General features: G+C 40.2%; 1 protein-coding gene across 1 annotated transcript in view; it reads right to left on the minus strand.

Annotated features, from left to right (window-relative positions):
- Positions 1-16,359, minus strand: part of KCNH5 (potassium voltage-gated channel subfamily H member 5) — a 320,730-nt gene that overhangs the window by 46,404 nt on the left and 257,967 nt on the right. Inside the window, exon 10 of the mRNA XM_059371301.1 lies at positions 4,303-4,499. Coding sequence (XP_059227284.1) covers positions 4,303-4,499 — 197 coding nt within the window. The remainder of the gene's footprint in view (positions 1-4,302; positions 4,500-16,359) is intronic.

Genomic DNA, 16,359 nt, shown 5'->3' on the forward strand with positions numbered 1-16,359 from the left:
GGCCCAGTCCCAGGACCCTGGAATCATGACCTGAACCGAAAGACAGCCACTTAACCAACTGAGCCTCCCAGGCACCCCTATTTGACCATATCCAATAAATAAATAAATAAATAAATAAATAAATAAATGAAGCAAATTAGTTACCAAACCAATGTGATTTATGCATAAAAATGTGTACTTCTGGCTTCTCTGGGTTTAAAAAAAATACGCAGACCAAGCCACACTGGGCTGGCATTCCACCAAGGCAGTGTGCAAGCGGACTGAGCGGCAGCCGTCCCCTTACAGGTGGTGCGAACCCCAGTCTTCCACGGCCACATGCGCTTGGCCCACCCTGTGGCTGTTACTGATCTGGCTCCTTCAGCCGCCTCTGCTGGATGGCCTTTTCCACTTCATGATCACCTCTGAGTGACAAGTGGTAGATCTGCTTCTAATACAAGCGTACTAGAACTCTGTGTGCAGACTCGTGAGCTCCCTAGCTAACTTCCCCTCTTCTCCTTCCAGCCATGGACACAGGCCCTGTGGGAGCCACTTGTTTATGTAAAGTTTTACTAAAGCACAGCTCTGCTCAGTTGCTTACATACTCTCTTTGGCTCCTGCCCTGAACTGAATTGTATTCCCCCCAGATTCATATCTTAAAGCCCTAATCTCCCACTGTGATGATATCTGAAGAAAAGGTTCTGGGAGTTAATTAGGTTTTGATGAGGCCCTGAGGGTAGAGTCCTCATGATGAGGTTACTGCCCTAATCAGAAGCGGTACTAGAGAGATAGCTTTCCTTCTCTGTCTCTTCCCCCCACCTCTCTCTCTCTCTCTCTTTCTCTCTCTCTCTCTCACTCCCTCCCTGCCTCTCTCCTTCCCTTTCACTCTCCCGCACTCACAGCCCATGTGAGGACACAGTGAGAAGGCAAAGGTCTGCCAGCCAGGAAGAAAAGAGTCCTCCCTGGGGTACCCAATTGGGTCTAGCACCTTGATCTTGGACTTCTCAGAACTGTGGGGAATAAATTCCTGTTGTTTAAGCCTACAGTATTTTGTGAGGGTACCCTGAGCTAAGACCGCTGCTTTCACACAATGGCAAGCTTGAGTAGTTGAGACAGAGGTTCTCTGGCCCTCAAATCCTAAAATATCTACTGAATGCATGGTCCTTGACACAGCAAGTTTGCCAACCCCTGCTGTAGCTACTGCATGAAATTATGGTTCTAGTTCTAGAATTTTTATAGAGAGGAATTTAAGGATGGTTAGTGGGAACTATGCTGACATAACAAATCTCTTACTCTTCCGTAATGGAGACGGGAGGGCAGGCAGCTAAAGTGTTGCCACATCTCCCACAACGGCGACCACCAAGAATCCCACACTGTGCTAAGCCTTCCACCCAGCCACACTGCACACGCTCATGTGACCAGGGCTGTAATCTGTGATGGCTGAGCACCTGGGTTACAAACCCCCTCCCCCGGCTTACTAGAAACACACCCTTAATTAGGGATTCTGATAGCTATGAGATATCAAGAGCATACTGAGGACACAGTCTTGATCATAGAACTCACAACAAATATCCAATTCCCAAAAAATACTCAATGCAAGAATGCTCCACGGGGAACAAAGCGAAAGCAACTGTGCATGAGAAACGATAAATTGTTGAGAGTGTCTCTGTGGAATATTGTTGTGGGAAAAAAAATAAAAAGTACTTTGGCGAGCCAAAGCAACATGCGTTTTAGAATCAGACAGAGATGGATTCAAATTCAGACCCTGAGGCATACTTTCTTTGGCACCTAGCGCTCCCATTCTCACAACATCAGCCTCTTCATCGATGGAATGGGAATGAGGTGCTTCATCTGCGGGTGACTGAAATTTCATAAGGTCAGTCATTATATACAAAATGTGTTCAAGTGCATGGGTATAAAAGAGGGTCTCAAAAGGGTAGTTATTCTCACGAGTCATTGGAGGATATCTTCTCAGTGGGTATTTTTTTTATGAGAATACTTTTTCTTTTCCTGAGAATGAAGTGACACTGACTGACAGTACAGCTATCCTCACATTTTGCCAAGTTATTGAGACCATCCATCATTTGAGGATGGGTGAATTATTAAAAAATAAAAATGTGACACAGGTTGTAACAGGGAACAGGTTATAAAGGGAAGAAGCCATTTGATGTCACTTGTGCACCAGCCCCTGCAGACAGAGGGGGCCCCATCCCTGGGTCCTGTTAAAAAAAGCACATACACAGGGGCACCGGGCGGGCACAGTTGGTTGAACGTCCGACTCTGGGTTTCGGCTCAGGTCATTATCTCAGGGTTGTAGGATCAAGCCCCATATAAGGCTCCGCGCTCAACAGAGAGTGTGCTGGAAATTGTCTCTCCCTTTCCCTTCCCCCACCCACTCTCCCTCTCTAAACAAATAAATAAACTCTTTAAAACGTACACACAGAGTTTTCTGTCTCTAGCTTCTCTTATCAGAAATATGTGCACTCCGCCTTCATAACTCTGTGTGTGTGTGTGTGTGTGTGTGTGTGGTGTGTGCACATGCTCAGATGTGCGAAAGAGAACATAAAAAGAGGAGAGAGAGCTTTGTGATAAACTCATTCTGAAGAACCAAAATTTATTTTCTGCTGGTGAGTTATCTTAATTATCCCTCCTAGAGACCTTGCCCTGCGAATATATCAGTTGTGATTTGAAATTAATCCCTCTGGCCCTGAGTTTCCTCATGTGTTTTGAAGGGAAAATAGCTGTCCTTTATTCCACAGGAATATTATAAACATCAGATGAGATACTGTGTAAACAACATGCTTCGAGGAGGACAGTGACAAATAAGATCTGTCCTGAGGACCATAACGATGATGGATAGGGGTCTCGGTAATCTTGTGGTATGTGGGAAGACTCCAGAGCTGGAAAAATTTATATTGGAGAAGACTTAACAAGATATAAGAGTTTCAAGTATCTAACGGGCTGCCTTGCAGAAGAGGAATTCGTCATTGGGGAAGGTAGAGTACAGAGCAAAGGAGACTTATTTCTAATTAGACGAGACTCCACGCTCCCTAACGAATGAGCAAGAAAGTTCCACAGTCAGTTCCTATCCGCAGCCCTCTTCCACATCTATCACTAACTTCAACTTTCAGTTACTTGTACAAGTGTATGTTTCACTTATTGTGTAGAATAGAATGTTCACACCTGGCTTAAGCAAAGGGACTCACACCTTCAGCACAGGGACTCGAGTTAGTCTTTGTGCTTGTGAAAACTCTTTACACATTGTCTAGCAGGTTGTGGATGCTCAATACCCATTTACTAGAACAAAAACAGAAAATGAAAACGCTGTTCTAATATAGATCCCATGTCACGACACAGCTGGTATGAGCATGCCTCCAGCAGTCCTATCCTCTCCTAGACCCCCCACCACCGACCAGTAGGGACTTAGAATGATTTGTACAATAGATTGTAGATACTGTTTGTATCTACAGTAGAGACGCGAATCTGTACCTTGGCTTGATTTTTTTCCTCTGTGTTAACAAAGGGAAGGTTCTATTTAGGGGGCCAGTGGGAGGGAAAGCTTGTTATTTCAAAATACTTCACCATAGACAGGCAATCATCTTTGATGAAATTCCTTAAGTGCAGTTGCCCAAATGTGTATTTCATTTTTGGCAATAAAAGAGTCCTAGCCTATGTCCAATGACCTATAAATCATAGCTAGGAGATTTCTTTATGCAAATTAAATTTGTGTCACACTCATCAATAAAAAAGAAAATGGCCATGAATATTATAGTTGCTGCAGCAGTGCAAAGTTAGGAGTTGCTATACCTATTTGTAGGATATGTCAGTGTGGCTAATTATTTTTTTTAAGATAGTGTGCTTGGAAAGAATTCACAGGGAAATAAGCCTTATGAACTGATCATTAAATGAGAAAGCGTTTTTAAATAGTCAGGAATATAAAATAAGCAACGAGCTGGATTAACCTTACCAACCTAAAAAAAAAAAAAAAAAATCCACATAATAAAGTAAGAGACACTCATGTTATTTTTATGGCAGTTATTATAAACCCCAAGAACTAATTACATTAGAGCACAGTTTGTTTCTCTTCGAACCTGTTTATTCTTTTACACTTAAATTATAAAGACCCAAGTCTTGAACCACGTACTTTGGAATCCGCTCCTTAAAAAGTAAACAAAATATAAAGAAAAAGAGAGAAAATTACATCACTTTACTTGAATGAGAACTTACGAGTGCAAAATGAAACACGTCTTGCACTTCTCAGCTAATAGAGCATGACATATCAACCCTACAGATACTAATAAGGGCAAGAAGATTCACACAACATACCCGTTTCCTCAGATTGCAAGTAAGAGTGAGATTCCTTGAGAAGGAGTTTGCAAAAGCTGTATAGAAGTCCAGGACTTTGAGCAAGGCTTCTCGCTTGATGATGTGGAGATCACAGTATGTCAGTGCTCGGACATTGGCACACGCGTGAGCAAGGGTGGTTTCCTTCCAGAAGATGTCTCCGAATACATCACCTTTCCCTGGAAAATAGTATAAGATATGGATTCAACTATCTCCACTAGTTCTTATCCTAATCACTATTTTTACGCAGTTTCATATATGCTATTTATCAACTCGCATAATTTAGAACTTGAGTGGATAACCCCATTCAAATAGGTGTAACAATGCATAACACTTTCATATAATATGTAAAGTAACATCACCCTGAATTCAGTTCTTGATGGAAATCCCGAGTGGTATGAATAAATAAAATCCAACAGAGAAGCCAAAAATCTCATTTTAACAAATAGTTTCATTATCTTCTGCCATCATAACTTTTCCCATTCTGACTAGAAGGAGCAAAGGTGACTTTTTAGTTTCATTCTTTCTTCTGCTCCTTCTGTAGAGATGACAGTAGATTGCACTATATAAGGATCTACTGTTCCAGCCTTTATAAATCTGGAACTGATTTGACATATATTAAACATACATTATTCAGCAACTAAGTCTCGTGCTCCAGGCAGACGAATACTCGCCATGACTTATTACCTGAGGATGCCTTCTCCTCTCTCCTGAGCCAAACTCTATGCAGGGCCTCAGGGCCCAGCCCAGAGGGGTGGGGGGATGTGCTCCCCATCAAAACTATAAAGCTTAAGTTGCTGAGCAGGGGAACCCATGGAGACTCAGGTTTGTTATGCTATCAACAGTTCCATGAAGAGTGCTCTACTGCAGTAAGATGATTTTTTAAATTCTGCAAATTACCCAGAAATCATCTCTTCATTTTGGAGCACCAGCCACTGGTGACCTGAACTCCACAGTTCACCACCCCAAATCCAGAGTACTTAGCTGCCCAGACAAGGTGGGGATAAGGAACACTCAGAGATGAAGTGCCAAAAGGACTTTCTGTGGAGACAGTTGCATGAGAGCCCGTGGCTTCTGAAGTCTCCTCAACTGCATTCTCTGTTCCTCTGCAGGAAAGGGAAAATTTGGGAGTGGAACAAACAAGGAGCCTACCCAGGCAGGAAAGATCTTCTGGAAGGCACTGTGCCAAAGACTTATGCTTTCAACACTCTAACCACAGAGGTGAGGAAGTATCTGCTCTCATCATGAAGACTGAAGCCAGAACTAACAAGTAAACAGGAAGAAGAAAGGCATCTTATAACACTTCAGGACAGTTAGACAAGCAGAGAAAGAAGATAGCAGTAACCAGAGAAATGAGAGAAAGAGAGAGGCACAGAGATTGAGGTCGAGGGAATAACATTACAGGCTCCTGTCCACACAGACAGTTTGGAAATGCTTAGAGAACTATGAATCACTCTGGTATGGAAATAGAAAACGTGCCTATTATTGAGAAAGTGGTTAAAACTATCATGTAATCATATGCTCAGCATAAAATAACCCTAATGGATATATAATTCATCATGAGCAATCTTAATTGTTTCTGGACACTTCAGAATTTTCTTCTAGTTAGTGACACTGTTCAACAACTCAACTGTCTGATAGCCAGGCATTCCTCCAAGGAAGGTTAGAGACCTCCACTGGCATTCATTGACTTCAGAAATGTGTAAGTGACATTCTCTAAATTTTAAACAAGTAATTCCATTTCAAGTTTATCTTTGTATATGAGAATGGCCAAGTTTCATTCTTCTATACATAGCTGAAAGACCTCAATTTGAGGCAGGAATCTATTAAAATCCTAGAGGAGAACACAGGCAGTAACCTCTTCCAAATCGGCCACAGAAACTTCTTTCAAGGCATGTCTCCAAAGGCAAAGGAAACAAAAGCGAAAGTGAACTTTTGGGATTTCATCAAGATAAAAAGCTTCCACACAGCAAAGGAAACAGTCAATAAAACAAAAGGCAACCCACAGAATGGGAGAAGATATTCTCAAATGACACTACAGACAAAAGGCCAATATCCAAGATCTATAAAGAACTCCTCAAACTCAACACTCAAAAAGCACATAACCATGTCAAAAAATGAGCAGAAGACATGAACAGACACTTCTCCAAAGAAGACATACAAATGGCTAACAGACATATGAAAAAATGTTCATCATTACCCATCAGGGAGATTCAAATCAAAACCACATTGAGATATCACCTTCCACCAGTTAGAATGGCCAAAATTAACAAGAGAGTAAACAACAAGTGTTGGAAGGAATGTGGAGAAAGGGGAATCCTCTTACACTATTGGTGGAAATGCAAGATGGTGCAGCCACTTTAAAAAACAGTGCAAAGATTCCACAAAAATTAAAAATAGAGCTTCCCTATGACCCTGCATTGCACTACTAGGTATTTACCCCAAGGATGCAGATGTAGTGAAAAGAAGGGCCATCTGTACCCCAAAGTTCATAGCAGCAATGGCCATAATAGCCAAACTGTGGAAAGAGCCAAGATGCCCTTCAACAGATGAATGGATAAAGAAGATATGGTCCATACATACAATGGAGTATATTGCCTCCATCAGAAAGGATGAATACCCAACTTTTATATCAACATGGATGGGACTGGAGGAGATTATGCTGAGTGAAATAAGTGAAGCAGAGAGAGTCAATTATCATATGGTTTCACTTACTTGTGGAGCATAAGGAATAATATGGAGGACACTAGGAGAAGGAAAGGAAAAGTGAATTGGGGTAAATTGGAGGGGCAGACAAAGCATGAGAGACTGTGGACTCAGAAACAAACAGGGTTTTGGCAGGGAGGAGGGTGGGAAGTTGGGTGAGCCCGGTGGTAGGTATTAAGGAGTTCATGTATTGCATGGAGCACTGGGTACATAAACAATGAATCTTGGAACACTGAAAAAATAAAATTAAAAAAAAGACTGTAAGGGTGTGGCTTAGACCAAGTGATTAACTTACCCTGAATCAGCATCTGTTCTTTTAACCCTTAAGAGAACAAGATGAACAAAAACTAATCTCAAGGTTTCTGTGCACCATAACCCTAGAGTAAGCCCACTAAAAGTCATCGAATTATATTTTCAGGGTAATATTTTTTCTATGCCGTATGTAAAAGAAAACGACTTTAAAATCTAGAGCCTCAACTCCAAATCCCATTAAAAGACTAAAAAGCACCAGCAAAGTTAACTGAGTCAACCAATGTAAAACTTACCCCTTGATTCTCCCCTTAAAAGTTTAGAGAAACCTAGAAAAAATGACAAATATGGATAATTCTGCTCCCACTGTCAGAATTCACGTTACATAATAAGCAATACTAACTGTCTTCTGACATAGAATTTCCATTAGGATACACAATATATCGATTGGATATTAATCTAATCAATGATTTTAAGGTGTGTTTGCTTTATCCAGTTCTCTATCATCTTCTAGTCGCTCAATTCACAATAAACTTTTATGGCTCTTCTGGAAGATGGGTCTTGTAAATCAGTTAATTAATTTCACAGCCACAGTAGAGCTGGCTAATGTCCTTCTTCAAGGACTATTATGCACATGACACTGAGGCTGTGGGATTATGAGTGGAGTCTCCCAATAACTGCACCATTTCAGGGCTGGGAACTCATGTTCATCTTCGTGGCTACAGAATATTTGATGCTAGTTTCTAGGTCAGCTCTCACTGGGTGCAAGTAGTCTCAGCTATAAACATTTTAGAGCTTGAGAAAACTAACCTTCCCCCGAAGCCCTAAAATTAGTAGAAAAGCTCACACTCAACATGAAAGTTGTTGTTTGTCCTATTTATATTTTCTCAGTTCTTTGCATCAAGTCTTATGAAGTATTTCACTTCGAAACCACAGGAAACAGGATTGGAAAACAGGAGCAAATGTTTCAGATTCACAGACTAGGAAACTGGAAAATGTCAAGGCAAAACAGAGACGACGAGTTACAACACAATTAAAGGAGCGATGCGGACCATGGTATGTTTAGGGATTATGATCCCCAAAGGGGCTGGTTTTACAACCAAAGCTTTTTAAAAATTTTGAAACACATTATTTGGTAAGTTAATGAAATGGATTAAACTTAATGCATAAAAATCATCTCGGCTATTCATCGATGAGGATTGCCAACGAATCCCTAAATAAACAGCATTCGAAACTTAGGTCGTTTCCTATGGGGTGCAGTGATGCGTCTATCTGATGATTCTTCTACAGAATGGACCCAATCCTTGTATTCACTTGTATTTTATTAGTCAGCCCTTCACTATGATTAATTATTGCATTAGGCTCATAAACTTTATTGTGAATACACATGGCCAAAAATACTCCTTTATAAATGAACAACACTATGAGTTTTAGAATTATATGATTTTTAATGGACTTTGACTATTACCAACAGCAAGTTTCATACAGTAATGTTTTAAAGGAAAAGAACAGAAAGAACACAGTGATGAGTGTGAAAATTAAGAAATTATATAGGTGTGTTAGAATAGAACCTCTTAAAACCTTTAGAATCGATGCCTGCTAATCTTCAGTGATGTCCAACGTCATTCAATTCAAAAATTATAATGGTTTCACTTATATGTGGAGCATTACAAATAGCATGGAGGACAAGGGGAGTTATAAAGGAGAAGGGAGTTGGGGGAAATTGGAAGGGGAGGTGAACCATGAGACTACGGACTCTGAAAAACAATCTGAGGGGTTTGAAGGGGTGGGGAGTGGAAGGTTGAGGGAACCAGGTGGTGGGTATTAGAGAGGGCACGGATTGCATGGAGCACTGGGTGTGGTGCAAAAACAATGAATACTGTTATGCTGAAAAGAAATAAAAAGCAATTATAATGGGTACAAACTGGAAGACACTTTCAGAGAAGCAAAGAATTCTTACCTACTAAAAAAAAAAATCACTGATTAAGCTTATAAATTTTTATTTACACAAAGAGTGAGCCAAATAGCTCTAAGCAGATTTAAAAATAGAATATCATAACATCAATAAGGGTTGAAGGCAGGGAAGGAGAGTGGGAACAAGACATTGATGTATCGGACGTATAAGACAGTTGGGAAAATGCAGAAGGAAGCTTTCCCTAAGTGGAGGTCATGACCTCAGGAAAAAGAAGCTCAGTAGGACAGCAGGTCAAGCAGCCCTGCCCTGTCGAGAGAAGTCAGCACTGCAGGGAAGGAGGGAGGATTCGGCAGAAAAACTGAGACAAGTCACAAGGTCAGAACTGATGGAAGGATTGGAGAAATAAAGTCCTTCTCTTCAAAGAAGAAACAGCAAAGATCTGTGGCCATTCTTGCAACCCCCAAGCACCCTTGAAAGTCTCATTTCCACTTGAATACCTACCAACAAGGTGGACTCTGAGCTCTTCCAGGACCCAGAGGAAAGACCTGTAAGCAGAATTTAAGATCCCCATCTTGTGTTCTGAAGGCTCCTGAGATAACTCTGAGCCCACTCTTTCCACTCCTAACCGCCTGCCTGGTCATTAACTGTCCCTATGGCGACCGTATTTTTAGATACTTAATGGCTGATTAACCATCTTATACTCAGGTAATATTTGGTGAAGGGTTTCATAATATACACTGGTATGAAAGTGTTGTTAGAAAATCTTCTTTTTTTTTTTTTAAGAAAAGGAAATACATTAGGAACATTAATATAGGCCCTATATTTTCTGTCAGGATTAAACCAAGTAATTGTATAATTTCAAAATTCTATTTAAAAATAGTTACGACCTGGGGTGAATCACCGGATAAGGTAGAGGCTCGGCTTCTTCATCTGTAAGATGACCACGGCAAGTGCTCTCTTCACAGTTAATTAAATGATTTGACATAATAATGCACGAAAAATGATGAGTACTTGATGATTATTGGTACTTAAATACAATTCTCAAAGGGGCTGATGTACATTTTAAAAAAATATACTTTTGATTAAAAAATATTAAAATAAAAATGTATGCATGGATTTTAAATTTTACTTAAGCCTTGTAAGGGGCTCAGTTACTAACTACAAATTTTATTTTCTTTTTTTTAAGCCCCTTTTAACTCTTAAATGTTTATTTTCTAATAAAATTAATTCTGATTTGCAGAACTACTTATTCCAGTTGATGGAGAAAGTGATGCCATTTTCAGGAATCAAAGCAAAGTCCCCTTTCATAGATATAATTTCAAGTTTTCCTACAATGGCCAATGACCATGGCATAAATTAGATTCTTTTCTGATACTGGGAGTGTCTGATGAAGAACAAGGAAGGAGTGTTTTATTAAAGAGTATTAAGTGATTTGCTATATTTAACATTTGACCCACCATATTCTCTTTGTTCCAAGTGCCTGATAAATAGTAGGAAATTGTTTTCTCAATCCATAACAGATCTATGCTAAAGCTAGAATCTTAGGGACATGCACTTTACTATAAGCATTTAGAAGAAAACAAAACAGAGGGTAGTCAGTATTTCAAAATAGGACATAAAGAAAATGGCAACAGAACACAACAGAGCTTTCATGGGTGCCCTAAACAAACACAATGACGAAAACAGCTTAATGGCAAAATAAAGTCCTAGCTAATCTGGATAATTGAACCTTGCCTAGAACCCATTTAAGGGGTCCTATCACAGATGACAGAGATACAAAATTAGCAAGCTGTTTCAAGCACTCACAGTGCAGACAGAGAGTGAGACAGGTAGAAGATAAAAACAGAAATGGCGGGGCGCCTGGGTGGCTCAGTTGGTTGAGCAACTGCCTTCGGCTCAGGTCATGATCCTGGAGTCTCAGGATCAAGTCCCACATCAGGCTCCCTGCTCAGCGGGGAGTCTGCTTCTCCCTCTGACCCTCTCCCCTCTCAAGATCTCTCTCTCTCTCTCAATAAAAAAAAAAAAAAAGAAAAACAGAAATGGCTAAGAATGCTGTGTAGGCATGCAGCGGGAGCCCAGATTAGAGGTACCGAATCCAGACCAGGGCGATAAGGGAAAGAATGAAAGAACATGAGGAAGCAAGAGACAGGACAACTAGAAAGAAGAGAAAGATTTGTTGTGAACAAGGAAGCTTGCCAGTAGGAGAACTTGGAGGTACCAGGAATCTTCATGCAACTGAGAATGCTGTGAAAACACGGTGGGGCATGGGAATGGCACCAGTCAGGCAGGAAAGGAGATTAGACCAAAATAGTCTCATCCGTCACCCTAGAAGCTACATTTTCTCCCCAAGTTGCTAAAAAGTCAGTCCATTAAAAAAAAATTATATACATATAATTATATACATATAATTATATACATAAAATTATATACATATAATTTTTTTTTATTTTAAAATGTTAGTCTCAATGAGAAGGCTAGCCTGACAAATTATATTTTAGAAAGATTATTTTGGCGGCCACGTAACAGAAAATCAGAGGTTGAAGCGGGTGAGAGATTGTGAGCTAACAGGTCTTCAATGGCAGCCACAGCCCAGGAGCAGAATTTTATGAGCAGTTGTCACGGGAAGGGATATTAAGCACAGGATAAAGAAATTACGAGATGGAAGAATAAACAAGACTTAGCTTTGAAGGAAGATGGGGAGAGAATTTGGAGTTGAGGCTAAATTACCAGATTGTAAAGATTTATATTTTATCCCCAAATCTACAGACTGAACAACGCTAAAGTATATAATTTGAACCATGTAAAAATGATGTATGTAATCACTTCTTCAAAAATTTAAAATAAGACAAGCATGGAATTTTTTAAAAGCAGATAACTAGTTTGACCTTTATGGAGTAGTCTGAATTAACTGTGTTCATCAGCATATGTGCAGCAAACCTACCTAGTTCATAATTCAACATCTCAAAACACAGAAATGTGGATGCAAGAGAAAATAATTGTCTGCAGCTTGGGAAAAGCCCTTTTAAGGATTAAAGTGAGAAACACTTGACTTCTAATAGCAAGTATACAGGAAGAAATCTTAACTGTAGCACAGAAGTCACATTTTCACAGATTCTCAAAATAGCAAAATATTCATTCACATCTCAGATTTTTTTCTTTTTGGAATAAAAATAAGCAGAATTTGAATTTTGAGCATCATAATTTATAAGTTTTCTTTTATAATGCAAAAATGTCTATAAATGATTCTAATTAAAATGAAATCTTAACTCAGTACAGGAAATTATTTTTTTAGAATATTGTTATTTAACTCTGTCTGTCCCTGCCTCGTTTACACTCCCTTCTCCAGCCCCATAACAATATCTAACCTCTCCATCCAAACTCTATGTAAACGAGCCTAGTTCTCTTGGGAATTTGAGTTTATAATTATAAGACTTAGATACAGAGCACCTGGGTGGGTCAGTCATTAACCATATGACTTCGGCTCTGGTCATGATCCCAGGGTCCTGGGACTGAGTTCCACATCAGGCTCCCAGCTCAGTGGGGAACCCGCTTCTCCGTCTCCCTATGTGCCTCCTCCAGCTTGTACTCTCCCTGTCACTCACTGTCTCTCAAATAATAAAATCTTTAAAAATAAATAAATAAATAAATAAGACTTAGATACAGATTGTTTTTAGATTAATAACTCCCCAACTCGATAATTCTAATATCAGTAGACACAGAAAAGACAAAAGGTGAGTGCAGCAAAACAAGTATCTTGGGGGCCAGGTGTATGGTTCAGGGAAATGTCACTTGTACAGCCCTTAACGGTACAAGATCCCTCACGGTGACACTTAAAAGTAACCTGGCTATTTTAGCCACACTAAGAAATCTGTTCACATGAAGTAATTACAGAGTAAGAACTTAAAAGCAAGAAGATATGAAAGGATATAAAATATTATGTATGCATCATGAACTTAATTTGGAATTCTTTGTGTTTCATAAAAAGTGGGAAGGTCGAAAAGAAAAAGGTGGAGGTGTAGGAACTGAAAGAACTTCAACTTGGAAAAAGACATGAACTGCAATTATGTTCACCTGCCCTATTTAGAAAAACATCTTGAAGCCATCCTTCAGTGTTAAAAACAGAAGGTATTTGTTGACTACATTTTTTTTTTATCTTTCCATTAATTAGTTACGGTTCAGAACTTATTCATTAAACACTTAGCATTTTTGACACGCTAAAAAATTACGTGCCTACCTAGAGACTGTTTAGAGGCAAAGATCCAAAAGAATGAAACTGCAGCTGTTCTTTGCATTTGGCAATTTTAATTAAAATGACCTCCCTGGGGCGCCTGGGTGGCTCAGTGGGTTAAAGCCTCTGCCTTGGGCTCAGGTCATGGTCTCAGCGTGCTGGATCGAGCCACATTGGGCTCTCTGCTCAGCAGGGAGCCTGCATCCCCCTGTCTCTCTGCCTGCCTCTCTGCCTACTTGTGATCTCTCTGTCAAATAAATAAATAAAACCTTTAAAAAAAAAATAAAATAAAATGACCTCTCTTCTCTATGTTTCAACTTGCAAATGAATCAGTGTAAAAGACAGCAAGGCCCACTTGTTTCTCCTAAGAGGACAACTGGGATTGTTGGGTCTGTAATCAAAGGGACAAGACTGATACAAAGTGAAGGTCAAGCAAAGCTTTATTTTGTGCCAAGCATCGAGAATCAAACTGACCAGTCAAGGCCATCTCTTATAAAGAGGCAACCCTGACCGGTCAGTTTGATTCAAAGAGGCGACCCCAACCAGTCGCCTTGATTCTCTATGCTTGGCGCAAAATAAAGCTTTGCTTGACCTTCGCTTTGTATCAGTCTCGTTCCTTTGATTACGGTCCTAACAGGATAAAGTCTCGTTTTTCTGACATAAGCTCAGATGTGAGATACGTTCTTTCTTTCTGACTCTTAGAAGGCAAAGAATCATTAGACCTGATGAAAAAGGACACAGCTCAATGCTGAAAGCCACAGTTCACTATGAGGATATACAGTTAGGAATATCCATGCACCAAATTATACAGCAGCATCCACCAAACAACACAAACTATAGCAAATGCAAGGAGACACAGAGAAAACACATTAGCAGTGAGACACATGGACACCCACCCATGTACCAGGTTTTCTCGCAAGTTGAAAATTTATGGCAACACTGCATTGGGAAAATCTATCAGTGTCACTTTTCCAACAGCATTTGCTCACTGTATCTCTATCACACTCGAGGAACTTCCACGATATTTGATACTTTTTATTATTAGTAGATGTTACAGTGATTTGTGATCAGTGATTATGAGCCACTGACAGCACAGATGATGGTTAGCAATTTTTAGCAATAAAATATTTTTAAATACAGGTATATCCTTTTTTTAGACAGAATGCTATTGCACACTTAAACTTACAGTATAGAGTAAACATGACTTTCATATGCACTGGGAAATCACAAAATTCATTTGACTCACTTTTTTGTGATACCTGCTTTTTTGTGGTGGTCTGAAACCAAACCTATAAATACCTCCCAAAGTTTATGCAGGCAGAAGACCCAGTCAACTTACTCGATAAAGCAGAAAACCTAAAGATATATATCAAACTCCACACCCTGATAATTTTTGCAACTTTTCATTAAGCTTGTAATTATTTCAAAATTCAACTACCAAAAAAATGAGAAGAGGAAGAAGAAAAACAGGAGGAGCAAGAAAGAATGGACAGGCCCCAAATATCAGGAGTGACACTACTGGATTTCCCTTTTCCTCTGCCTTTCTTAAAACATTATTAAGGCATCTTGAGTGTTAAGCCTCCCGCCGTTCTCGTAATTGTCAAAGAAAGTAGTTTAACTTAGAGAAGCCTGAAACCATACATCCTCAATGGAAACCACAAGACTAAATCACAAAATGGACATGACAAGACTAAGAAGTCACAAAACGGAGCTGGAGAGAGGATCTACAAGTCAATAGGGGGGCTGGTAGGGAAAGGCCTTTCTGGTAGGTTCCAGGCTGGGCTTCAGCTGCCTCCAGGGTGGACGGGCACATGGTGTGAACACAAGGGCAGCCCGTCCACAGCTCCACACCCTCACTCCTGCAGAAGCTCATCCCGAGTCCACACGCCCAGTGCACAGTGTCCTCACACTGCCTCTCCAAGAAACCCAGGTTGGCAGAATGCTCTATACAGCGGGACAGAGTTCTCAAAGCTCATCTCCGCATCTGTCACGTCATCACTGACCCACACCACAGAATCCTATAAGATAGTGTCTTTGCTGGGCCCCATGGCACCCAGGCAGCCTGCCAGCCCCCAACAGCCTTGGCCACCACTGTGCCTCCCTGCCTCACACACACATTTCCACCCTCAGAGATCACTTCCGGGTCAAAAAAAAAAAAAAAATTTTTTTTTTTTTAAATCATCTGACTGCCTTTTAGCTGAATTAATCTATGGTTAAGGCCCATGGAAAAAAGGAAAGAAAACTTTCCAGGGAAGAGGGAAGTGTACATATAATTTGACTCATTAAACCAAGAAATGAAAAGTCTCTGAATCCCAGGATTTTTTGAAGAAGATAAACAAAAAGCACACAAAGAAATAAAATGTGACAGATGTATGATGAGGCTGGTCTGATACCCAGGAGCCCTGTGTTCATTTTTACTAAGTCGTTGTGCAAAACCAGCTACCATTTTATTTTAAAAGGGAAAGAAAATGCATTTTGTCTGTCTCACTGAGTCGTAAATGATTCTAGCTTGACAGGCCCAAGCCGGAGACACTGCACCCGGGGCTTTTTCCAGCCTTCTTTCTAGAAAATAAGTTACCAAGGTGAGGCTGTGATGAAGAAAATGGGGCAAAGCAAATGACAATGAGTACACAGCTGAGGTCATTCATCACGAGGCAGAACCAGCTTCACCGTGTACCCGGAACCTTCCGCCCACCACTGACACCAACGTGCCGGAAAAGAAAATACACCTGTTTCGGGTATGTGTTCTATCCTCTTCTTAAAGCAAACAAGAATGGTTGTAGTGTGTTTATGCTTTGTTTTACCACAAAGGACTGTTCTGGCAAAACGTACACTTTTTATGAAGGATTATCTATAACTCCTTTATACTCCAGGAAACAAAGCAGAATAAACACCAAGTGGAATTAAACACACACCCAGGGGTGCCTGGGTGGCTCAGTGG

This window comes from Mustela nigripes, chromosome 13 (assembly GCF_022355385.1).
Source record: "Mustela nigripes isolate SB6536 chromosome 13, MUSNIG.SB6536, whole genome shotgun sequence".
Lineage (NCBI taxonomy): Eukaryota > Metazoa > Chordata > Mammalia > Carnivora > Mustelidae > Mustela > Mustela nigripes.